General features: G+C 43.5%; 1 protein-coding gene across 3 annotated transcripts in view; it reads right to left on the bottom strand.

The window, feature by feature from the left end:
* GALK2 (galactokinase 2) overlaps positions 1-26,193 on the bottom strand; it is a 72,844-nt gene that overhangs the window by 33,858 nt on the left and 12,793 nt on the right. For 2 of the 3 annotated variants that reach the window (XR_014213419.1, XM_082198645.1), the window contains exons 5-7: positions 20,469-20,615; positions 2,133-2,231; positions 762-914 (exon numbers count right to left, since the gene is read on the bottom strand). Coding sequence is in view for 2 of the 3 variants with exons in the window: in XM_082198645.1 (XP_082054771.1) it covers positions 762-914; positions 2,133-2,231; positions 20,469-20,615 (399 nt within the window). In the remaining variant the exon portion in view is untranslated. The remainder of the gene's footprint in view (positions 1-761; positions 915-2,132; positions 2,232-20,468; positions 20,616-26,193) is intronic. The other variant, XM_082198646.1, reaches the window with a different exon arrangement.

Here is a 26,193-nt window from a genome sequence, read left to right as displayed (position 1 = left end):
AAGATGATTCTCAAGGAGCATAGTCTCTGAAGGTCACCTTGTCATTAAGTAAGTTTATAACTTGCTGACTCACTCAACAATCAACTGAGTGTATAAGATTTATTTTATTTTTTTAAATTTGTATACCACCTTTCATCACAGGAAAATGTGTTTGTGGGGTGTGTGGGTGTGTGTTGGTAACCAATTCTCTGAGTATGGCTTGCTGTAACTTGTGTATGTGGTAAAGTGGTTGCTTTGGATGAAACACATGGAATAATTTGAACCCAAGCTTGAGGGGAGTGCTACTTTCTACAGCTTATCAGGTGCATAAAATCCAATCTTCAATAAGATACAAATAAATGGAATGCTATTTCATGAATTTAAATGTATGCATTTCCATTTCCTTTCCTTGTTTTAAGAATGAATACATTGCTATTAAAGCATTTTGTTTTATATTCCTGGGATTAATTAGACTGCACTCTCTCATTAAGTGAGATCAGCTTTGACAGAAATAATTTATTTTGCCCTTTCTGGGCAGACTCCTTTTTAGTGCTATGTTACCCAAATGGAAACACACACATTAAGGGCTAAATTCCATCCCTCTCTTCCATCCGTCATGTATATATGGCCTGAATCCAGACCCTGAAGAGATAAACATGCCCTTTGAGGCAGCACCTGACCTGGTGTTAAAATAAAGCAACAACTGGTAGAGTGGAAAGAGTTGCAGCCAGCACATATTTGGATGATGGTTTCATTAGGGTTTGATGAAAGCCATGCAGTACCTTTGCAGCCAGACGACACTCCATCACCCTAATATTAAAATGAGAAGTTGCTGCCTTGTTCATTTCAACGCAACTGTTGGCAATAAGGAAAGCTACTCCCTCTGGAAGCCTCACATCAGTAGCCCTAAGGGGATTGAACTGTATCAGCTTGGCCTATGGAAAGAAAAAAATAAATAGTAGAGAGTTATTTTGACTAGTAGGCAGCACAACAGTTAAGATGAATAAATCACACATCATTTACCTGCAGACTCTCTCTCTCCCCCCACCCTACCATTTGGAGCAGTGAGCATTAACCAGCAGCAAAAAGAAAACCAAGTTAAGTTAAGTTTTTATGTTTGGTTTTTTTAATGTTTTTCTATTTTGCTGGGGCGGGGTATAAATAATAAACTCCTCCTCTTCCTCTTCCTCCGCCTTCTTCTCATCAAACTTGAACCCCTTTTTAATTTGGAAATGCATTTTTAATAGTTATCTTTCAATGAGATCATTTTTTTAAAAGAGTTAATAACTCTAGCTGACCAAAGGTCAGCCCTGGCCCTTGGAGCAGTTTTGCCTTGCCCCTGGCAGCTGCACTAATTTTTAACAAAGGTATGATTACTTTCCCGAAAGGAAACAACAAATGTTGTTATAAGTAACAGATGTGCCACACTTTAACGTTACATCTCTCTGTATTGACAGCGTGGTTCCTTGTGCAGGTATGTGCAGTGGTACCTCGGGTTAAGAACTTAATTTGTTCTGGAGGTCTGTTCTTAACCTGAAACTGTTCTTAATCTGAGGTACCACTTTAGCTAATGGGGCCTCCTGCTGCCGCCGCCACGCGATTTCTGTTCTCATCCTGAAGTAAAGTTCTTAACCTGAGGTACTACTTCTGGGTTAGCGGAGTCTTTAACCTGAAGCGTCTGTAACCTGAAGCGTATGTAACCCAAAGTACCACTGTATTCATAATGACATAAAGAAGAGCCCCGCAGGATCAGGCCAAAGGCCTATTCTGTTCAGCATTCTGTTCTCACAGTAGCCAGTCAGATGCCCATGGGAAGTCTGCAAGAAGGACCTGAACACAACAGCCCTCTTCCCTCCTGCAGTTTCCAACAACTGGAATTTAGAAGAATATTGCCTCTGACAATGGAAGCAGAAAGTTAGCCATCAGGGTTAGTAGCCACAGATGGACCTATTCTTCATGAATTTGTCTAAACTTCTTTTAAATCCATCCAAGCTGATTGCCCTCCCTATCTCGTGTGGGTGTGAATACATATGTGACTTGTGGAGTTAGCCCTGGACCCACCATTTGTGCGTCATTCATCAGCACAGTTAACAAAAGCCCTTTCTTGTGTTGTAACACAATGGCTACTGAGTTCGTGCTCAGACAGTACGTACAGTTCCCTTTTCTGCAAGAAAGCAGATGGATTGGTCCATGCCTCCACCTTCTGTGCCAATGTAGCGTTCACTCTTGCTGCAGAGTTCAGCCAGCTCCACCTGAGGAAACACAGAACTCAGCACACAAACCAAGGATGTTCTCTCATACATTCTTTACAATTGAACTAATGGCAGGGGGTGTTGATATGCCTTTGAGGTCTTTATAGTTTCCCACACATTCCACACCAGTTGACTAAACATTTGATACCAAGCCACTCCATCTCTACATTGGTATCAGTCAGTCTATACTTAGGTCTCCTTCTCCCTGCTTTCCCTCAGATGAAGCATTCTATATTTTTACTGCTAATTGTAAACTTCTCCTCTGATATGCACCAGGATTGCTCTGCCTCTGGCATGCTCACAAAGACAGTATGGTTTTCAGAGCTGTTTGCATTTAGAAGGTGCTGCTTTTTTTGCTTCTCTTCACTTATCCCCAGGCTGGAGCTATCTATGGGTAACTGTACCCAATTTTCAACTTGGATAATATATTCCCCAACTCTGGGTAGCTGATATCAATGACGTAGCATGGGAATTTGAGCCTGAAGATAGCAGCAAGCAGAAGAGTCTGCTTCATTGACCAGACAAAGAAAAGTGGTCAATTTGGTCAAATGGCAAAAATGACCAGAAGAATCAGAAATCAGGAAGACCAAAATGTTAATAAAGAGTGGGGAAAATTTATAATTTATCTTAAAAACCATTGTAAACAGCTAAAACCGTTAGCAGGATTGGAATAACACTTGTAGTTTAATGTTGAATTTTGGGCATAATGGAGATGTAAAAGATTTGGATTATTATAAAAGATGCAGGAAGAAATGATTAACAATAGGACCCACAAAGGGGAGCAGGAAAGTCCAGGAGATTCTTTGTAATCTTGATTTTATGTTGTATTTTGGATAATTGACTGTAAAACTTTAATCTGAAAAACCAAATATTTTTTATTTTTAAAAGAAGTAGTCAATTTATGTCAACCTTGGCCAGTCCAAGAGCATATTACTGCTTGCCAAATGCAGGCCCAATATTGCCAACCTTGAAAGTGTCTGCACCTGAAGACCACAATAGTTCACAAAACTGGATCCCAGCTTTACACCCTAAGATTCCCAGGTTAGGTTCCTGATCCCACCAATCCTCACATCTCCAGGTACACCTCCTAATTTCTGTACTTCCTTTAGACACTTCCCTTAGGTACATGAGACATCCATACAGGCATACCTTTAGGTCCACCTCAAATATTGCTAGACCAGGATGAAGGTTATGAGATGCAGCTGTAGCCCAATAAATTCCCAGAGTGTCATTATTTCATTAGGCATCCTTACAGCATGGATGCAAGACCAGTGACCTTATAGATGTTTCTGGATTATAACTTCCATCATCCCTGACCACTGGCCATGATGGCTGGGGCTGGTGCAAAATGGGATTCCAACAACATTTGGAGAGTGCATTGGAAGCACCCAGAAGGATACTGCTATCAAGAGGAGATAAGCTGGCATCCAACAGGTTGTCTCTTTGGTGCCTTATGTAGGACCTATATAGGACCCTGAAATTGTTTCATAGTTAGTCATAGTCAGGGACGATTGGAGTGGTGGTCCAACAACATCTGGAGGGCACCACGTTGCCTACCCCCAGCTTAAACACTCCAACAAATATCCAAAGTCTACTGATCTTACATCAGATCTCCAGGGAGACAACAAGACCGTTGAAATGCTAGTGCCACTCAGATATACGTAGCTAAACTTGTATTCGCCTCAGAAACATGGTGTCAGGGCTGGAGACAGGTGCAGGTCAGCAGTGGCAGGGGAAGGGGAAGGGGAGTGCAGTGGATGTGGACCAGCCCGGGTATCATCACTGAGGGGGTGTGTGACAAAAATAGGAGTTGTTTTTTTGTTTTTTGAATGGGCTCATGAAACTTTTTAGTTCAGTCAAGAAACATTACGAAATGCGGCTGGCACTGGGCGCCACACTGCGGAGGCCGGCACTTACCACGGGGTCTGCACCATGCCTGAGCCACGCATCTCTCCTGGGAGTGACGTTTTGGCTTGGGCACTTGCAGGCTCTGAGCTGCCTGAAACAGCAGCGTGGGGCTTGCGTCTGCCCACCGCCTCTCCCTCAGCCGCCCCACAACTGAGGGGGAGGCGGTGGAGAGGCTTCATGCAGCTCACCCCGCCCCTGGCTGAGGGACACACGTGCTGCACCAGGCACCTGAGCGCTAGCTACACCGCTGCAGGTCAGCATGAAAGAAGCAGGGCTCCATTGTCAGTGAGGTTAACTCTTTATTCAAGGAAATGCCATCCCAGCAGGTACTGTGGTACCTCGGGTTAAGTACTTAATTCGTTCCAGAGGTCCGTTCTTAACCAGAAACTGTTCTTAACCTGAAGCACCACTTTAGCTAATGGGGCCTCCTGCTGCCGCAATGCCAGAACATCATTTCTGTTCGCATCCTGAAGCAAAGTTCTCAACCCGAGGTACTATTTCTGGGTTAGCAGAGTCTGTAACCTGACGCATCTGTAACCTGAAGCGTATGTAACTCGAGCTACCACTGTATTGCCCCTATCGAGCAGCTGCCAGGACTGAAAGTCCCTGCCTTCTTCTACCCTTTCTAAGTCTCCTCCTCTCCTGGATGTTCCCCAAGCAGTCTCAAACTGCATCGGCGCACCTCTGACCTCTGTTCTGCCCTCATTATTATGTGCATTCTTGGAGACCAGGGGGAGGGGAGCTTGTTGCAGCAGGAAAGGGAGACTCCCCGAATTCTTCTGCAGCCTCTTGACCCCGCTCCTCTGCTTCAGCCTTGGAGTCTGAACTGCTCCCTGTCACCGGCTCTCCCTGCTCACTAAACCCTGTTGCCCATTCAGCATCCAGCCCCTCCTCCCAGCCTTCTCCCTCTTTCATCTATTCTTGGACTACAATTCCCATCATTCCTGAGCACTGGTCCTGCTGGCAAGGGATGATAGAATCTGTAGTCCAAAATGGCTGGAGACCCACGTTTGGGAAGTTGTAGCCCCACAACATCTGGAGGGGACCATATTGGCTATCCCTGTTCTAAGTATAGGGTAACGGGAGCACAAGCATGGGAGGGGGGACGGGAAGGAGAGGGAAGAATGTGTGTGTGTGTGTATTCCTACCAGCAGGGTTACACAGCTTCATGGGGCCTTAAGCTAGATAATTACCAAAGAAATGACATTAACCAGGGCATGGCTGTGAGATAAAGCCCGTAACTCATTGCATTTGGAAACGAAGAATGTGGGCACGCCTGCCCACTTGTTCAGTTTCCATAAAGGCACTGGAAACAGACGAAGATGTAAAATGTGAGCTCAGAGCACCCTAATCAAGGCGAATAGCTTGCAAATGCAGTGAAAACTGATAAGACTCTACTCACAGTGCTCCTTAAGCCATGTAAATTCCCTCATAAACTCCAAGTTGAGAGGACAGAGCTGTCAAAAAGGGATTAACAAACTTGAAAATATGCACAGAGTTTGATGTGAATAAACCTTCCAGGAGACTTCCAAGCAGAGCTGGAGGCCCGTTATTGGTGGTCCAGATTAAACAGATGTTTTTAATAAAAAGACAAAAGGTGACTGTTCTTACTTGAATGCTCTTTGGGGGTAAACTCAAAATACTAATGGTGAATTACATAGTTCTAATCCCTTTTTAGTAACTGGAGAGACGTGGCACATTATTTTACTATTTTCAGCATCAAGATTTCTGCTCTATATCCACCTCAACATATATTTAAAGGTAATAATAAAAGGTTGCAACATTTTACTTACTTAAATGCTTTAAAAATGAATCCCCCCTCCCCTCTCCATTGTTGCATAGACCCAGTGAAATTTGTTTCCCATTAAATATGCAAATTTATTTGGACATTTCCCCCAAGTAAACTTGCTGCATGGGGGGCTACATGATGGCAATCCTAGTTCTCGTCTCAAACCTATTTGCATGTTGAATAACCAAGGGGCAAATATTGCCATGCTAATCAGCTGTTAAGTATTTGTGCTAACTTTGGCCTTAGCAAAATATCAGTTTCTGTTCTGAGGGTGACACAGTTAACAGTGAGCAGAGTATATGGTAAAATGGCTAACTCTGAAAATGGCTAACTCTGAAAATGCTTGATGGGGGAGCAGAATTTTGTGGTCTTCTGTGTGGCATGAACATGAAAGCTATGGGAATGATTCATTTATTTTTAGGATCAATAAACAGGAAAACGTTAAGCAGTGGGCAGTTAAAGTTAACTAAAATCAGCAACGGAAAAATCAGAGCAGCTTACCAGGGCAAAATTCCGTCTATAAAAAATGGCCTTTACCTCCCAGTGGAAAGACATCAGAGAGGAGGCTAGTTAGGCCTCCACAGGGAGGGAACTGCAGAGCTTGATGAAGTAACTGAGAAAACTTCTCAAGTTTCCACCAAACACATTTCTGATGTTGGTTGGGTAGAGAGAAAGGTCTCTTGGAAAGAGTTGAAAACATGGGCAGGTTTATATTCAAGAAGGCAGGCAGCCCCCAACCATTTACTGCTTTACAAGACATAACCACCACTTTTATTTGGGTTCGGAACAGAACCAGTAGATAATGAAGTTGTAAAATGGGAGTCATATGCTCCCTAAACCCAAGTCCTGATCAATAATCTGGCTGTAGCATTCAGCTGAAGTTTCTGAAGCCGTTTTTAAAAAACAAAATGAAAGCTGAAGGCTGAAAACAGAATAAAATAAAATAAAATCCTTCATGGGACTGCATCACTTCAAACAGCAGTTGGTAAGGTCCATATGCATGAACATTGCCCAGGGTAAAATGAACTAACTCCCTCACCCCTAAATCTCTGCATATAGAAAAAAAAGCATGACACACAAAACAGGGTTCTACCTTATTTCCAACATCTCCTTTTCCATAGCAAACAAAGGTACGGTATTTTTCGCTCTATAGGATGCACTTTTTCCCCTCCAAAAATTAAGGGGAAATGTGTGTGCGTCCTATGGAGTGAATGTAGGCTCCTTGGCTTCAGCGATAGCAACGCGAAGCCTCCAAAGCGCAGAGGGAGCGCTCCCTCCACGCTCCGGAGGCTACGCGTTGCTTTCGCTGAAGCCTGGAGAGCGAGAGGGGTCGGTGCGCACCGACCCCTCTCGCTCTCCAGGCTTCAGGGATAGCCGCCTAAAGCCTTTGGAGCGCAGTGGCTATCCCTGAAGCCTTTGGAGCGCAGCGGGACCTCGTGCTGCGCTCCAAAGGCTTTGGGTTCCTTTTGCTGAAGCCGGGAGAGCAAGACTCTCCTGGCTTCAGCAAAGAGGGAGAGCTGCGCAGCACCCCTTCAGCGAAGCGGGAGGAGAAATGGAAGGGGCTCCGTTTCTCCTCCCGCTTTGCTAAAGGGGAGCTGAGCAGAGAAGGGGAGTTTTTTTTTCTTGTTCTCCCCCTCTAAAACAAGGTGCGTCCTATGGTCGGGTGCGTCCTATAGAGCAAAAAATACGGTGCCTGTATATTGAAATATGAGGCCCTCCCTACAGGCCTATGGGCAATCTTAAGTGGTACAGTCCCACAAGATTATCCCATGTGAATTCTTTCTATGCGTACATTCCCCCTGAAATTCTGATGACTTTTCCATAGTACCCATACCAGGTTGAATACTGTGCATTCAATGCATAAGCAATGCAGAAAACCTTTCATGTGTATTGCAGCCTTTGCCACAGCAGCTTCAAGAAACAGCTGGAGATTGGTTGCCAATTTCTAGAAACTGCTTAACAGAACTCAAAATACAGGCATTTCCCATCTTATGTAACTTCTCATCCTATGATGAACTGCTGCTTAAACTCAGCTATCACTTGAGAAAACGAAACTTGCATCACGGAACCCATTCAGTGGAATCAGCCCAAGAACTAGCATGTTAGCATTTAGCAGTGCAATTCTCCCCATCTTTTTCTCTGCTCTTGTGATGAGCTTTTGGTCCTTGCTGGTCCCAGTCTGCCAAAAGTCCCATCTGCAAGTGATGGGTGTGCATTCTCTATTAGAGCTGCAAGCATTTGTTCATTATTATTATTTTTGCACAAATGGGAGGATTGGCAGGACCACCAAGGATGAACTAGCAGATCCAGGAGAACTTTGCCATAAGACAGCCCAAGGTCTCCCTTGATATAATGGACTGTTAGACTCTGAAATTGAACAGACCTGTCCCTATGGCTTCAGAGTCTTTCTACTGATAGCAGCAGAACAATGATGGATGCAGTAAGAAAGAAACAGCTTGTGCAAAAATACAAAACTTTCACTCAAGTAAGTGGAAGACTATCGTGGAAGGAATTGGACATACACAGGAGGCAATTAGGCTCATATCTCAGACATACCCACTGAGATATCCCATTAAGTGAATGTACTCAGTGAGCAAAAGCTGATGGTGATTCTCTTTCTCAGCACAGCAAGACTTACAGGAATACGGTGCAACAACAGGGATTCACTGATACTTACTTCTGAAGAAAATCTATGCATTGGCAAAGGGAAAATTCACTATGGCTTTAAAGAGGTGACAGAAAATTAAAGCACAGATTTGCAGGGAAAAGTTGTTTTTATCAATTTACCTTCCGCCTCCATGAGGAAAAAAAATGACAAAAGTGTACACCTGAGATAAACACAGACGGCAGTTTTTGAAACCTGTGTTACTACTGGCTGTAAAATGTCTGGCTTCAGAAGACTAAGATGAGGCCTTCATAGCCAAGCTAGACATCCTGAATTATTTTTCTGGTTGTTAACTGACATTAAGCCACAGTTCCCTGGTTCATATGTAACTATGAACTCTGGCTTGAAGCAAGTCAGGATTTTTTTTGTTCTAAATCCAGTGCGTAATGGCCGTGGGGGACAAGAAAGCCTTAAACAACCATCCCAATTTAGCCAAATTACACTTAGTCTTAGCTGTAAGAAGTGATGTTTTAGAATGTATAACCATGACTGAATATTTTATGTTTATAATTTTAAAAAATCACATGGGAAGTGCACTACAACACTGGATTACTACACAATACTAAAATATATTTTTTTCCATTATGTGTGTTGGGGAAGATGTCATGAAAGGGCTACACTCCACACAACACAACCATCATGGTGGATGTGCTTGCTGAGGTGGGGGCAGGTGGGGAAAAGTATCACCATTTCCCAGAAGCTCAATTTAACAGTCAGGATGCTGAGAAACCACAACGCCACCCCACATGCAAACACTCGCTGGGGCAACCCCATCTGGAATGTTCTCAGAACGGTAGCAACCGCTGCCATGATCCCTGTGGTAAAAAAATCACATCATGTGGAAACCCCTTGAGAAAAAATCAAACTGTTAAAAGAGATGGACCATGTCTTCTCATAAGTGGCCTCTCTGGAGCCTTCTAAATGCTGTTTCGCCATGTGGCGCTAACAACCACAAAAGGATAAACATAACATCTGTGCAGTATTATCACTCTTAAACCATGACTTTACCTCAGAGTATTCTATTCAGACAATATCTGTGGGATTTGACATACTTCCTTTACCATGTAGTAACTGCCTGCACATGTCTGTTTTTTTTAAAAAAAAACCATCCGTTTATCACACTACTGATTCCCGCTATCCCGGGCTGTTATCAGAAGCAAATCACCATATAATTGACCTTTTCTTTAATAAAAAAAATTCCACATGAGAAGAGTGTATTATGCCCGTCGGCCAAAATCTGTTTTGGCAGACAGTAGATGTGATAGCATATTCTAAACTAAAGATATAAGGCCCTCACATTAGTGGCTTCTGTCAGTTCTTTACTCTTAACTTCTCTTGTAACAACCAGTCTGCTTGTTGGCTCTAATACCCTGGGTCTTCTTGACATTTATTCTCAATCATGTCCAGGGCTTTTTTTCCAGCCGGAACTTGCCGGAACTCAGTTCCAGCCCCTCTCAGGTGGGTGCAATTGCCATTATAAGAGAACAAGGGAGGTGTTCATGTTGAGTTCTGGCACCTCTGTTTTTAGAAAAACAGCACTGATCATGTCTGTTAGCTACATCAGAGATCTCTGTGGATGTTCCCAAAAAGATTAGCTGCCTTGGAGATGAGTATAAACAAACTTGCTTTTCTTTAATTATGCAAACAGAAACGGCTCAAGCAGCCCTTATATAGCTCACTTTGAACATGCATCCTGATAATAGACTACTGTACAAACAGACAAGTTCAGCCATTGCCCCCAACAATGCAGCGTCTATCTTTAACCTCCCGTTGTCTAAAAACGCAAGTGCCCTGCTAATTAAAGGCTGCTTCCCACGAAGTCCAGATCATGGTCTGAAGGCATATTGTTGTTGTTGTTGCTGCTGCTGTTGTTGTTGTTTAGTCGTGTTCGACTCTTCGTGACCGCCTGGACCAGAGCACGCCAGGCACTCCTGTCTTCCACTGCCTCCCGCAGTTTGGTCAAACTCATGCTGGTAGCTTCAAGAACACTGTCCAACCATCTCGTCCTCTGTCGTCCCCTTCTCCTTATGCCCTCCATCTTTCCCAACATCAGGGTCTTTTCTCATGAGGTGGCCAAAGTATTGGAGCCTCAGCTTCAGGATCTGTCCTTCCAGTGAGCACTCAGGGCTGATTTCCTTCAGAATGGAGAGGTTTGATCTTCTTGCAGTCCATGGGACTCTCAAGAGTCTCCTCCAGCACCATAATTCAAAAGCATCAATTCTTCGGCAATCAGCCTTCTTTATGGTCCAGCTCTCACTTCCATACATCACTACCGGCACATTACATAAGGCACATGTTGCAGCTAAGCAGGCCTAGTCCTATAAACCGCATGAGTGGAAAACCACTTGGGAAAGTGGTGTCGGAGGTTCTGAGCAGTGAGGTATAAGTGCATTAAACCAAGCAACCAGTGGAGGTTAGTCCGTTACGGCAAGTGGAGCACTGCCCCATCAACCTTAGCCAGCCCCCACCACCCTCCCTTCTTACTTACAGCCAGTCCAGAGGTGGTACTGCCTATCAGCTTCCTCCTCTCACTCTCCCCCCCCAAAAAAAAAATTTATTTGGTTTTACAAATATAAAATTATAATAATACCACTACACACCCACAATTAAAAGACTCCTCCAAATCTCTAGACTTCCCACCTTCCCCTCCATGGGTTCTGTTGTTAAACCTTTTCTTCTGCATCTTTTTTCAACAGTCCACGTTCTTTATAACTCCATTGTCTCTATAGCTCTTGTTACATTACAAGTGTTATTGCAATCCTGCTAGTGTATTCAGCTGCTTATAGTGGTCTCCAAGATAAACTATAATTCTTCCCCATTCCTGATTAAAATTTTGGTCTTCCTGGTTCCTGAGCTTTCCAGTCAGTTTCGCCATTTCAGCGTAGTCCAAAAGTTTAATTTGCCATTTTTCTCTGGTAGGGACTTTATCTTCTTGCCATCTCTGGGCTAACAACATCCGTGCAGCTGTCATCGCATACATAAAAAGTCTTTTCTGCTCCCTTGGAATTTCAGCAACTACAATTCCTAATAGAAAAACCTCTGGCTTTTTTTAAATAAAAGTTATTTTAAACATTTTTTTAATTCATTATAAACCATTTCCCATATTGCTTATACAGTGGTACCTCGGGTTAAGTACTTAATTCGTTCCAGAGGTCCGTTCTTAACCTGAAACTGTTCTTAACCTGAAGCACCACTTTAGCTAATGGGGCCTCCTGCTGCCGCCGCACCGCCAGAGCACGATTTCTGTTCTCATCCTGAAGCAAAGTTCTTAACCCGAGGTAATAATTCTGGGTTAGTGGAGTCTGTAACCTGAAGAGTATGTGTCAGGGAACTGCCATCAGAGGCACGGGAGAAGGAGAGGGTCTCAGATTCTGCAGGGGAAGGTCCAAGCACTAGAGGGAGACTCAGCCGGGAAGAAGGGGAAGAGAATGAGTGTAACACCAGGGATCCAGGAGAGCAACGGGACAGGGAGGTGCAGGGGCTCCAGGACTCTTCGTTGGAAGTTAGTGAGGAGAGCCCAAGCACCCCGCTGCCCACGCCCACCCTGCGCAGGAGACTCCCGCGCAGTGAGAGGCGGAGACGATTGGGCGTCAAACAGCTCTTATGTTGGCAGCGCTTTAAGAAACGCCCACAGACAGATTCTACGAGTGACTAAGGGCAGCCACGCTAACATGGGCTGTGCAGTCCAGAGGGTTTAACCAGGCAATCTAATGCTCAAACGGAGCAGGATTACGCACGAGTAACTCCCAACCCATTATAGTATGTAACCTGAGGTACCACTGTATTACCTTACAGGACCACCACATATGTTAAAAGGTGCCTTCTTTTTCTTTACATTTCCAGCAGATGTTTGTACCTGTCTTATACATTTTTGCTCTTCCTCCTCACTCTCAATGCTGCCCTTGCAGAACTCCGCAGGGTGGAGGATGGGGGCAAATCTGGAAAATTGTTGGCTTTGCCTATCCTCAGTTTTGGCTCCACCTGCTACTAGGCTATCTGCCCTCCACCCTACCAGTCCAAATGGGTACCAGGTACCACTTAAAACAACCAATAACAAAATATTACTGAGTGCCCTGCCAGGGGTGCAGAAGTAATGCTCAAACTACAATGGAGCTAGAAAGGACCCAACCTCGTTACTTTTTGTGACATCCCCTTAGCACCTGTTTTAGAAGGCTATGGGTGGAGAAATCATGGCATGGGGCTTGTAGATTCCCAGATGCTCCCAGAGTACTTCAAGCACTATACAGAATTGCTGGTTCTCCAAACTCTTACCCCCCTCCTTGAAAATGCAATCCGGATGTTCATATCAGTTGGCAACTATTAATTCCAGATTGGCAGAATATGAGCAGGGGATGTTTATCAGTGGTGGGTTATACAACATATCATGTTCAGCCTTTTTATGTTTATGCAGTGAAATAACATTTAATCAGAAAATATCTAATTAGAACAGAGAAAAACAACATCATCAAGAACAGCACCACATTCTGCAAAAATGCATTAACCCGCCCACAAGGCAAACACTAACGGCTGTCTCAAACACTTTAAAAGACTGTGATATAACATATATTGAGGATAGTGGTGTTTCGAATAAGTTGAAGCATGCACATAATCTTCTGATGATTCTATGCCTCTTGACTTTAACTGTAGGCTTGGTGCAAAAATTGGACAAATGCTCCACTCCAAAATCTACCTGGCTCTGCCAACTCAGTATTTCTCTAATTCTTTAGTATTATTTATTTGAAGTATTTATAAACTGCTCTTCCTTGAATATTTTCAGTTTCAGAGTGAAAAACAGCTTTGGACAAGTAGGCATAGCTGTCAACTTTTTCCTTTTTTAAGGGAAATTCCCTTATTCCGAATAGGATTCCTCGCAAGAAAAGGGGAAAGTTGACAGCTATGCAAGTACCGTATTTTTCGCTCTATAAGACGCACCAGACCACAAGACGCACCTAGTTTTTGGAGGAGGAAAACAAGAAAAAAAATATTCTGCATCTCAGAAGCCAGAACAGCAAGACGGATCGCTGTGCAGTGAAAGCAGCAGTCTTTCTTGCTGTTCTGGCTTCTGGGATAGCTGCGCAGCCTGCATTCGCTCCATAAGACGCACACACATTTCCCCTTACTTTTTAGGAGGGAAAAAGTGAGTCTTTTAGAGCAAAAAATACGGTAGGTACATTCTAACATGCAGTGTTCCTCCCCTCACCCTGCTGCTATGTGCATTCTTATTTATCATCCTCCTTGTGCATTATGATGTGGTACAATCCCACACAGCAGGCAATGGGCAGACCTCAGGCTTATGGGATTATTATTTTTTGTTTCACTAAAACTCTCAATTACACAAACCAGAGGGACGTGCAAAATGGAAGGTCAGAAGGCTGAGACTGACTGCTCATATCTGCTGAGAAATTTTTAATTTTTGACAGAATCTACTAACTCAAATGAAGATTTAGCAACCTTATTTAGAAGGGAGGACTTTGCCTTTTTTCAGTCGCTACTGTTGAACAATTAAGCTTCAGAAACCTTTCTGATCTAATGCAAATCAAGCTACAAGATCTACTAGTGGATCCTAATCTATTGTCTACCCAACTCTCCTGTAAAGGACTCTTGTTTCTCCTTAAAATACTTATGGCTTGTTTCCGACAGACTGGCCTACTTTCCTCCAAGCTCTCGCCTTCCAAGCCAATCATAGCACCTTTTGCCAAATTATCATATAAAAAACCTGTCCAGGAAAGAGAGACTGTGCATGGCTTAGTATTCCTTACAAGCTATTGTCCAAAAGGGTCCGTGAAGGAAGGAGCCTTAGGAGAAGCCACGAGACTACTGGGTAAAGCCCTGTATATTTAACATTTGACAGAGAATAAGAGGAATGTGATTTTACATTAGGTGAACAAAAGGATCGTGGTGTACCAGAAAACAAGCTATGTGCCAGTAACTTGGAGTATGACAAGATGTCCCACCAGAACTATTTTGATATGTTAACATTTTAGAAAAGGTTTAATTGACAGTGCACACACACACACACACACACACACACACAAGTTTGCATTTAGGTATCAAAAATTCACACATTTTTATTGTGACATGCCATCTAAAGTACAGAGGGCCATTCCACACATTATGCAAAGCAAGCCTTGGTTTGGAACTGGGTGTACCCAGAACAGGAAACTGCACTCAATCCTGGCTACTTAATGTGTCTAACTATCCACAAACATGTTCTGAAGACGCATTTAACCCAATTAAAGCCCAGCTAACGTTACATTGGGGGGGTATGCTTATCTTTGAATTCACATACAAAAAGGCCTTTAGAAAATTAGTGAAAGGCTAAACTGCATTTGCAAGCTAAAAACCAGCAGCTCTGAATTACACAATTTGCCTGCAGACTTTAATAATTCAGTCTGGTTTACAATATCATTTATATTGTATATGAAAGATCCAGCATTCTAATCTTGTAGAAATCTTTACACTCATGAAAGTCTTAAAACCTCTTAAAAATAGCACAATTTGAGTGAATGGGAGACAGGCAATTGCTTGGTATATTCTCGAAACAGCAAGCACTTTATCGCACACAAAAACCTGATATCTGTTTGTGGTTAGCATGAGTTGAGTGGAGAATGTGCATATATATGGGTGGATTGGGCACATGCTCAGGAATGCATGGAAAGTTTGCACAATGAAAACATGGACAGGGTTTTTTGTATGTTGCCCAGTCAACATGCACCTTTTGCAACTAATGCTGGAAAATGTGCACACATTGACAATGAGAACTGAGTAGCATATACACTGTTAAGAACAAAGCAGAATTTTCTTGACTAGCAGAAATTAGACCCATAAATGCCTAATGTGGTGGAGTTTTATACTGAACATTTGGATTTTCTAGAATGGATTTATCAGGCACTTCGTGTGACTTAAACTGCACCATACACATGATTTTAATTATAAAGTTAGCCCCCCCCCCCCTTATTCTGAGTATGCCAAATAATTATAATTATAATCAAAACTGAAAAATGAGAACATTGTTTTAAATTTTTGAAGGATAAAAATGTTTGAAAATGTTCACAACTGTCCTTTACAACAATCAAAACATTTCTTTTAAGGATTCAGGTTTCCTTTCTGTTTAAAAGTAACCATTTCTGAATGATGGGAACTCCTATATTTAGCAGGCTTAGAATAGTACATTAAAATCTTGCCTGCCACCTTCCCTGTAACTCTTTCATCATGTAGCAACTGGTGAATTAAAAGCAACCACCACCAAACCAACTGTGTGTGCCAGGCAGAGCAGAAAGCATTTGACTGCATTAAGTCCATCACTCAAATTAATGTTGCTCCATGTCTGCTCACTAACCTTTTGCCCAATCCATTATTAAATGCCAGCAAAATGCCAATCCTTATAACTGATGGGGGAGATAAGTATATTGCAAGGACTTTGCTCGCAGAAGCACAGGCCCAGTGTTGGCTCATAGCATTCCTGAGCAGCTCCCAAGACCCCAGCACCCTGACCTTGCCCCAAATGGTTAGATCTGGAAGCTACCATTTAAACTTTCTTCAATGCTCTGGGGCAAGGGAAGCCAATGCTGTGCTCTCCAGATGTTGTTGGGCTACAATGTCCATCAGCCTCAACCAACATGGTCAGGGATGATGCAGTCTAACAACATCTGGATGGCATGGTGTTGGCCATCCCTGCTCTAGAGCATTGTGGGAACTTTAAATGGTGGTTCGGTGAGAATGCTGCTATCGCAACTAACAAATATGCCTGTGGTGCTGGTGGGGGACATTTTGCAGAGGGTCCTCTCAACTGTGGAGCCACTCAGGGCACTAACCCTCCACTTCAGGACCCATGTCAGTTAAGGCTAAGCCATTTGGGGTCAGGAGTGGAGGGCAGATTTCTCGTCACAGTGTCCCTGCATTGTTGTGACTGACAACTGTAGACTTACCTGGAGGAAAGTAAAGGGAATCCCCAGTGGAATCCCCAGTGTCTGAGGTGAGGAGCAATGGCTCCCCTTCTCTAACTACTACAAACTATTTACCGTATTTTTTGCACCATAACACTCATTTTTTTCCTCCTAAAAAGTAAGGGGAAATGTCTGTGCGTGTTATGGAGGCAATGCCTACGGGTGGCATGCCTACGGATTTTCCTCCTCTAAAAACTACGTGCGTGTTATGGTCGGGTGCGTGTTATAGAGCGAAAAATACGGTACTTTGTCCCATTGATAGGAGCTAACAAGAATCAAGCTTAATGGCTCTTATTCCAGCAAGCCAACCCAAGCTCTGTCTGCACTATCTATCTATCTATCTATCTAAGCACTATGATACCACTATTTAAACAATCATAGTTTCCTGCAAAGAATCTTGGGAAGTGTGGTTTGCTGTGGTTCTTTAAAATGGAACTACACTGCTTTAAATGCATATTGCAGGTAAGTCCTCAATATTTCTTTCAGCAGCTTTGAAAAGTAGGCAAGTATTGCCATTTCCATAGTAGAGAACAAAGTTCTGGCTGAGAGATATTGAGTATCGGAGGAATCTTTCCATGCTCTTCCCTCTCTGTATTTTAAAGAGCATCCATATAGAAATTCATATGCATTTTTGTGTATATATCTCCCAACATATGCACTATTTATACAGTTTTGACAAATGTGATATGTATTTTGTGTTGCATTTTTGCGTGTGATTTTTGCAATGCAAAATACCTTAACAGAATGCATTTTTGTACATTACTTTTACTAATATATACATTTTTGTACGCATTATTTGGTTGGAAATTTGAACAGCAAAATTTGGAGAAGCGCTAATTTCAAATGACAGCAAATGCATATTGGTGTGCAAAATGTAAATTTGGGGAGCTCGCCTTAAAAGATGAACCAAATGAATTTGTCCCCCATTATCTTTGCTTGCTCACTTAGCAGAGTTTAAACCATGCATGGGGAAACTGAAGCCCTTCAGATGTTGTTCGACCCCAGTTCCCACCAGTTCCAGAGAGCATGGCCAGTAATCAGGGATAATGGGAGCTGTAGTTCAACATCTGGAAGGCCATGCTTTGATTTAAACTAACAACGTTGAACCCAACAGGGAACTCTGGTTAGTTGAAAAGCAGATGCTTCCAAATTCCTCCCCACAGCGAATGAAGGAGCGTGCAAAAGACTGAGGCTCACTCGTGGAAGACTAAATCGTATTTTAGGGTTACATCCAAAGTGGTCTACTGGCTTGGATACCCAGTAAATTTGTAGCAGAGATGAAAGTTGAACTTCCCCACCTCACAGCTCACTATCTTAACCTAGAGTGAGAGACCTCCTGCCTGGGAGGCAAAAGCAGCCAGTCAGGATTCTCTATACCAGGCATAGGCAAACTCCAGCCCTCCCAGATGTTTGGGACTACAATTCCCATCATCCCTAGCTAACAGGACCAGTGGCCAGGATGATGGGAATTGTTGTCCCAAACATCTGGAGGGCCAGAGTTTGCCTGTGCCTGCTCTATACGGTCCATGGGACTCTTGCCAGGTGACAGCCACACCCACTCTGCCCAAGCCACACCCCTCAGCATCCCTACTTCATTCCATGCTTGAGTTTTTCTGCCTGGCTCTGACAACACCTCTTGGCTGCCTGGATGGAGTATAGAGAGGGTTGTGTGAATGTGTGTAGAAACCAGCCTTTTGCACAAAGGTACAATTTACAGTATTTGCTTTGCCCACAGTTGCCTCTGCCACTGCCCACCACTGGCATGGCCTCCCCAGAAGGCTGCTCAGGTGGGTATGCGGACCTCTGTCTGAAGAGAGTTCCCCACGCTTGTCTTAAACACTATGTGACGTTAGCTAGATATTGCCTCAATGCTGAAAATGGTTAGCACTGTGTATCTGGTTGGACAGTATCCAAGATTTCTCTAAACCACTGTGCATGCATGACCTTTAAAAAGAAAAAATCTGGGCAAGTGGAGACAATGCAGATTTCTAAACACATTAATCAGACACAGCATAAACTGTTTTCTGAATTTACTTCCAAAAGACAAAAGTTTGTTGTTTTAAAAATAAAACAGAGTCAATGTTTCATGTGAGTTTTAACTACACAATGCTTTTTGTTTTTAGTCTTCCTTCATTCTCTTTAGTGTACAGAAAAGGGAGAACCGTATTGAATCTGCATCATTAACACACTGACATAGGACTTAAGTATGCTTACCCTAAGCTTGGGTTAAAATACTTTTCTGATCAGGATATTTTGAGAAGGTGTGGGTTCTTCTTCCAAGCTAAATATGCAGCACTTTCAAGGTTTGATCCCTGAAGCCCTGTCCACAATCTCATTATGTTAAAGTATGGGGGGCAGGTTATATATCAGATATATTTTCCTCCTCTTGGAAACCCATCAACAGCTCCTAGGGATTGCCAAAGAACAGCTCCTAAGGGTGCCAATAGTTGATTTAAAAGAAAACAGGGGAAAACATCCAGGACCAATGAATGGGAGTGACCCGAGTGACCTTACTGCTGGAATCCTGATGTCAAACTGTCACGCTGGGCTCTGACTTGCTCTGACCCAGGCTTCCTGATGAATGATGATCCCAGGTGAGCAGACAACCCACCCACCCCAAATCTGGCACTGGTGAACCTGGAGCGGCCTCCCTGGGCTTGCCTCCAGGGGTCACTCGGGAGGTACATCAAGGTCGGCTTCTGACAAATCTCTAGCAGTGGAACTGCCAACTAAGTCAGAGGGGAATGTCAAGTCATCCCCAGCCCTCAAGAGGATCTACAACAGAAGGTCCAAGCCCAAAAAGCAGGTCATTGACAAAATACATGCCTGAGAGCCCAATGTTGCTGCACAACACCTGAGTAAAGGGCTCCTTGCAAGTAATGGCACTTGCAAGGAAATGCTCTTAGAGCAGATTCAAGCATGTGCAGTTGGTGTTGGGTGTGGTCTGGGGCAACAGGCGTCAGGAGTCTATCAATTGCTAGGAACAATGCATGCAATTCAGCTTCCTATGCTGAACTTGACTTCTTACTTTTCCTGCATGCTGTGAGGCAGCCCCAGATATTGTCTGGTTGTTATCAAACTACCAGAATTATAAAGAGTAGACCAAAAGTCAAGGCTATGTAAGGAGGCTTAGACTAGGCTAAAATATATCCCCTACAGCACCTTTTCGGAGGGACGTGGGTGGCGCTGTGGGTTAAACCACGGAGCCTAGGACTTGCCGATCAGAAGGTCGGCGGTTCGAATCCCCGCGACGGGGTGAGCTCCTATTGCTTGGTCCCTGCTCCTGCCAACCTAGCAGTTCGAAAACACGTCAAAGTGCAAGTAGATAAATAGGTACTGCTCCGACGGGAAGGTAAACAGCATTTCCGCGCGCTGCTCTGGTTCGCCAGAAGCAGCTTAGTCATGCTGGCCACATGACCCGGAAGCTGTATGCCAGCTCCCTCGGCCAATAAAGCAAGATGAGCGCCGCAACCCCAGAGTTGGTCACGACTGGACCCAATGGTCAGGGGTCCCTTTACCTTTTTACAGCACCTTTAACATGCGTTTCCATGCTAGACAGAAGATGACCAACAATACTTGCTCCATTTTGCAATGAGCTATCCAACAGGTCATTGTGAAAACAATCCTGAGCTTCTTTTTAAATCGTTCATACAAATCAGCCTTCCCCAGCCTGATGTCTTCCTGATGTTTTCGGACTACACCTCCCACTAGCCACAGCCAGCACTGCATTCTTATTCTTAATATTCTCCCCATCTGACTGGCCACCCCAGCCACCGCGGGCAGCTTCCAACAAATTAAAACCCAACAGCCAAAGGTCAGAGATGACAGAAGTTGTAGTCCAACAACACCTGAAATTTAGCAATGTTGAATTTTAACATGGTCTCTCACAAATTGTACTCCCCACCCCCAACCCGCCTTCCGTCCGGTACCTTTGGAAGAGTCTTCCCATTTGCCATAAGGGTCACGAGTCCTGCACAGCAGACCAAGGCACTGGAACTGGAGAGGCCGGAACTTGGAGGGATGGTGCCTTCTACCAGGCAGTTCATGCCGCTTGGGCTGTCAAGACTGAAATGATCCTAAACAGCAAGGGGGGAATTACTAAAATTAATCAATAAGCTCAGGCACACATGTTCATTATAGAATAAGCAAAGAATGGCTCTTACATTAACACTGGGGCAGAACTGGCATAGTTTCCCGCAGGGAAAACATAACATTTGAAGGCAATTTCCAGAACCAACCCTACCATGGATCCAGAACCAGGGGCTTAATGATACGCGGCCCTTAAGTTACCACGTAGTTCTAGGGAACTAGAGATAACATGCTGGGCCAATAGCAGGCCTGAGAGGGTCAGGTAGTATCCCTGCAAAAAGCTGAGACTACAATAGTCTACTTTTGCCTTGCCCTTGCCAGCCCCACCGCACTCCCAACCACTTAATAGGTTGACAGCTAAGGCTGACAACTGCCAGTCCTTTAAAACTTATCATTTAAAAGGGTACTATTGCTACGGCAGCATTTCTTGTTATGTTAAAGTATACCTTCTATAAACCAGTTACAGTGGTACCTCAGGTTAAATACTTAATTCGTTCCGGAGGTCCGTACTTAACCTGAAACTGTTCTTAACCTGAAGCACCACTTTAGCTAATGGGGCCTCCTGCTGCTGCCGCATCGCCGGAGCACAATTTCTGTTCTCATCCTGAAGCAAAGTTCTTAACCCGAGGTAATATTTCTGGGTTAGCGGAGTCTGTAACCTGAAGTGTATGTAACCTGAAGAGTATGTAACCCGAGGTACCACTGTATAGTGGTACCTCAGGTTAAGAACTTAATTCGTTCTGGAGGTCCATTCTTAATCTGAAACCCTTCTTAACCTGAAGTACCACTTTAGCTAATGGGGCCTCCCGCTGCTGCACAATTTCTGTTCTCATCCTGAAGCAAAGTTCTTAACCCGAGGTACTATTTCTGGGTTAGTGGAGTCTGTAACCTGAAGCATCTGTAACCTGAATCGTCTGTAACCCGAGGTACCACTGTACTCTCAATATTTCTTGAAAACACAGGTTATCTCCCAAACACCATGCTAACCATGCTTTCTTGTGTCCGCTCTTCTTCCAAAAAACTTTAGTGCTCCATTTATGCATTGAGATGCAAAAACAGCCCAGTTCACTCCTTCTGGACGCCTCGTTTTATAGGTGTGGCTCTCGCTGAATACAGACACTGATTCCCTAACTTTGCTGCAGGCAGTTGAGCCAGGATACCTGCACCACTACCTATAATCTTCCTTGTCCTGGGAACTGAATGCTCCCCAAAGAGCCAGTCCCATGCCTACTGCCTGCCATAAAGCTCTCGGATCTCCTACTCCCAATATGGGCAAGCCATTGCTGAGTGAGGGTGCCAATGTAATCTCTGTGCGCTCGCACAGTATTGGCAAATCACTGCTAAGCGAGAACATCAGGATATTCCTCTATGTTACTATTAATAATAATAATAATAATAATATGTTGCTCAACTACCCCTCTTTCCCGCTACCTCAAATAACTTACTAGAAATAGGAACTTAACAGGTGTTTGCCAGTACAACTTACCAGTAGCTAAGGAAAAATCCAAAGAAAACCCACATCCACCTGTTCCTTGCCCCATTTTTTTTTATTTTTTTTTCAGTTATAGAGAAGCTATTTAGAGGCCCAAAGTATCACTGTATTCAGCCAGGGTAAGTCTATAAAAAGTGCTGCTTATATGAAGACTTGTGCAGAATGCTCTGCAAACCACTTTTACTTCAGTAAGAAATTTCAATATTGGGCTTTGAAAAGATGGCCGGTTTTTACTGAAATTGTTGTACATAGACAGTTCCATTTTTCTACAGTGGGACAAAGCCATCTTAAGTGGTCTGTGGCTTACCATAGAAAATAATCATTCTAACTCCCAGACTCCTAGTACAAGATCAGCAGACGAGCTACTGGGCCAGCAACCTCATAAGCTAAAATATGTTAACAATTTCCCCCAAAGTCCACATATTGTCAATCAAAGACCTGTTTTAGCCAAGTGGAAGTTTTATGAGTTAGACCAGATGCCAAATGGGATGCCAGTGCCTTCAAGTCAAATAGATATCAAATATATTATTCTTGTTGGTACAGATGGAGAAAGTATTAATAAATATCAGATACTATCACAGAGGTAGGGAATTGTGGCCAGGCATTTAGAATTCTCACTACTAACTGGACAGAACACAGCACATAAAAAACACTTTTAATGGTAGATCTGATTTTCCCCAGCAAAAAAATTATTGGCAGAATTTATTTGAAGTTGCTTTGCTTTTGATGACAACTAGCAAATCAGTGTTTTTAGAACAAACTGGTATGCTTTGAATATTTCTTCCACTTTTAAGACTCTTTCAAGTTGTTTAAAAATAAGATGTCTTCAAAACATCTTGCACCAAGAAACAGACCTATGCATACAATTGCTCCACTGAAATTTTTACATGTCATGCTATGTGAATGTCATGCTATATATACACATACAGTGGTAGGCACAAACGTCCATGTTTTCCATTTAATTTCTAACAGCTTGCCTTTATTTTTATAATTATCATTTATTAAGTTTGTATGCTGCCCTTCATCTGAAGATCTGAGGGCAGTTTTATCCATTTTTATTTTGAAGAAAGTTCTGCTGACATGGGCTTCCGAAGTGAGGTGACTGGCACTTCCACAGGGCAATAAAAACTAAAAAAACGGGATGGGTTTTTTGGAAATGGAAACAGACTTGTGGATGCTACATTCTGTATGATGCAGCCAACTGTACATTTGCACAGTGATGCAATGAATGCACAGTCTCTCAGAGGCTGTTAATGGCAAACAGTAGATGGAGTTGGGCTGTTGACCAAGTTAAATTCTTTGGTTAATTTAGCCCTGCTGAGACTATCGGGTCCAGTGAGAAGTAGCAGTTTCAGTGGCCCTACAAAGGAGTACAGTGGTGCCTCGCAAGACGAAATTAATTCATTCCGCGAGTTTTGTCGCCTTGCGATTTTTTTCGTCTTGCGAAGCACGGTGTCGGGAAAGTTTTGGAAAAGCTTCAAAAATCACCAAAGTCTTTAAAAACCTCAAAAAGGCTACCACACCGCGTTCTATGAGTTGCTCCTCGAAGTCAAGTCGCAACTGTATTAACGGTGTTAAGAAAAAGGAAACAAACTTGCAAGACGTTTCCGTCTTGCGAAGCAAGCCCATAGGGGAAATTGTCTTGCGAAGCAACTCAAAAAACCAAAAACCCTTTCGTCTAGCGAGTTTTTTGTCTTGCGAGGCATTCGTCTTGCGAGGTACCACTGTAATGCGATCAATTACAGCTGCATCAAATGAGCTGCTTCCCAGGCTACAGTAAATGGGGGATTGCAGGAGCATGCAAATTCCTTTTTTGTACATGTCGCTCTTCAGTCAGAAAGCAAATAGCAAAATAACACACATCCATCACCACTTGCAACATCCCAGTTAGCAATTGTGTGTCTTTTTCTTTCCATGTTTTGCAATCATACTGGCGAATGAAGCAATCGCTTCTCCATTTTTTCCAATTATTATTATTTTCTCTCCCCCCCCCCCACCCCTTGCTTCCTAGGAATCTCTCCTTCTGGGAGATGAAAGAAGACCTGGCGAAGAAATCTTTTAAATTCCTGGCCTCTCATTTTTGGGAGCCGTAAACACTTGCTCTGAAGAAGGCTGAAATATTTCCGATTCCTAGGAAAGAGCATCAGATTTTTTCACATTTCCACTGCAGATGGAACAGAAATTATTTTGGCCAATCACATATGACACAGGCATGGTGCCTTACCGACAATTTAAGACAAATTTCCAGGAGCTTGGGTTGCCTGAGGTTTTGGGAGCAATCGGTTCAGACTTTTGGCAACAGAAATCTGCTCCTCTTTTTGCAGTCCATGGATCAGGGAAGACAGGAAGAGAGAAAGGGGTGTTGGAAAAGGAGAGAGTAAAATATGGGGCTCTGGCCACTTCGGGTTCTCCACCAGAATGTGGCCCTCAAAAAATTAGTCCAGAGGGAATGTGGCCCTTGACTGGAAAAAAAAGTTCTACTAAAGCACACTGTGAGTTCCTTTTCCATGTATCTATTTGCTTTGTGTTTGGTAGGTGGCCTGGCTTATCCTGACAAGAAATATTAAATTAAGAAAAACATATTGGAAAGGCGAAATGGATAAATGATATAGTACTAAACAACTTAACTTTTGCCCAAGGCTTTACAAATTTCAGTGAGTGGATGAATTGGCCTGACTATTTTAGTATCTCTCCTGGATCACAGGCTGAGATACTCTTTAGCATCCTTGGGACTGCAGTCCATTGTGGTGCTTTAAGGAAGACGGGGGAAAATTAGCTATGAAAATTGTCTGTACTGAGAGGAATGGAAGACTTTGGCCATTATTTACTGTTTTGTAATAATAATAATAATAATAATAATAATAATAATAATAATAATTTTATTTATACCCCGCCCATCTGGCCAAGCCTCCCCAGCCACTCTGGGCGGCACCCAACAGAATATAAAAAACTGAATAAAAATCAAGCATTAAAAACTTCCCTAAACAGGGCTGCCTTCAGTTGTCTTCTAAAAGTCAGGTAGCTGTTTATTTCCTTGACATCTGATGGGAGGGCGTTCCACAGGGTGGGTGCCACTACCAAGAAGGCCCTCTGCCTGGTTCCCTGTAGCTTCACTTCTCGCAGTGATGGAGCTGCCAGAAGGCCCTCGGAGCTGGACCTTAGTGTCTGGGATGGACGATGGGCGTGGAGACGCTCCTTCAGGTATACTGGGCCGAGGTTGTCGAGGGCTTTAAAGGTCAGCACCAACACTTTGAATTGTGCTTGGAAATGTACTGTGAATTATATAACATTCAGATGGACCATAGCTCACTGGTAGAGCATCTGCTTTGCAAAAGGCCCCAAGTTCAATCCCCAGCATCTACATATATATGTAGGGAGATGTTTTGCTGATTTCAGTTTTTATGACAATACTGAGCTAGATGGAGCAAGGGTCTGACGCAGTCTAAGGCAGCTTTCTACATTCCTAAACTTTGTTCAAGAACATTTGGCTAACAGTGGCCAAGCCTATTCAGCAGAGGTGAAGAACTAGTTTTCCTTGGGCAGGTGCATTTTCTCAAGGGTAATGGAGGAGGTATACAATGGCAGTGGGCAGGGCTGCAGCACATGCGCGCGCGCGCGCACACACACACACACAGCCTACCTCCCAAGTAAATGCATTGGATTGCAGCCTCGTTGCATTTAAAGGGGTTTATTCCATAGAGACATCACCTTGCCAACAAAGGTCCGTATAGTAAAAGCTATGGTTTTCCCAGTAGTGATGTATGGAATTGAGAGCTGGACCATAAAGAAGGCTGATTGCCGAAGAATTGATGCTTTTGAATTGTGGTGCTGGAGGAGACTCTTGAGAGTCCCATGGACTGCAAGAAGATCAAACCTATCCATTCTGAAGGAAATCAGCCCTGAGTGCTCACTGGAAGGACAGATCCTGAAGCTGAGGCTCCAATACTTTGGCCACCTCATGAGAAGAGAAGACTCCCTGGAAAAGACCCTGATGTTGGGAAAGATGGAGGGCACAAGGAGAAGGGGACGACAGAGGACGAGATGGTTGGACAGTGTTCTCGAAGCTACCAGCA

The sequence above is a fragment of the Podarcis vaucheri genome, assembly GCF_965113315.1.
Source record: "Podarcis vaucheri genome assembly, chromosome: 14".
NCBI lineage: Eukaryota > Metazoa > Chordata > Lepidosauria > Squamata > Lacertidae > Podarcis > Podarcis vaucheri.
The sequence above is the reverse complement of the archived record's forward strand: the minus strand, read 5'-3'. Positions and strand labels throughout refer to the sequence as shown.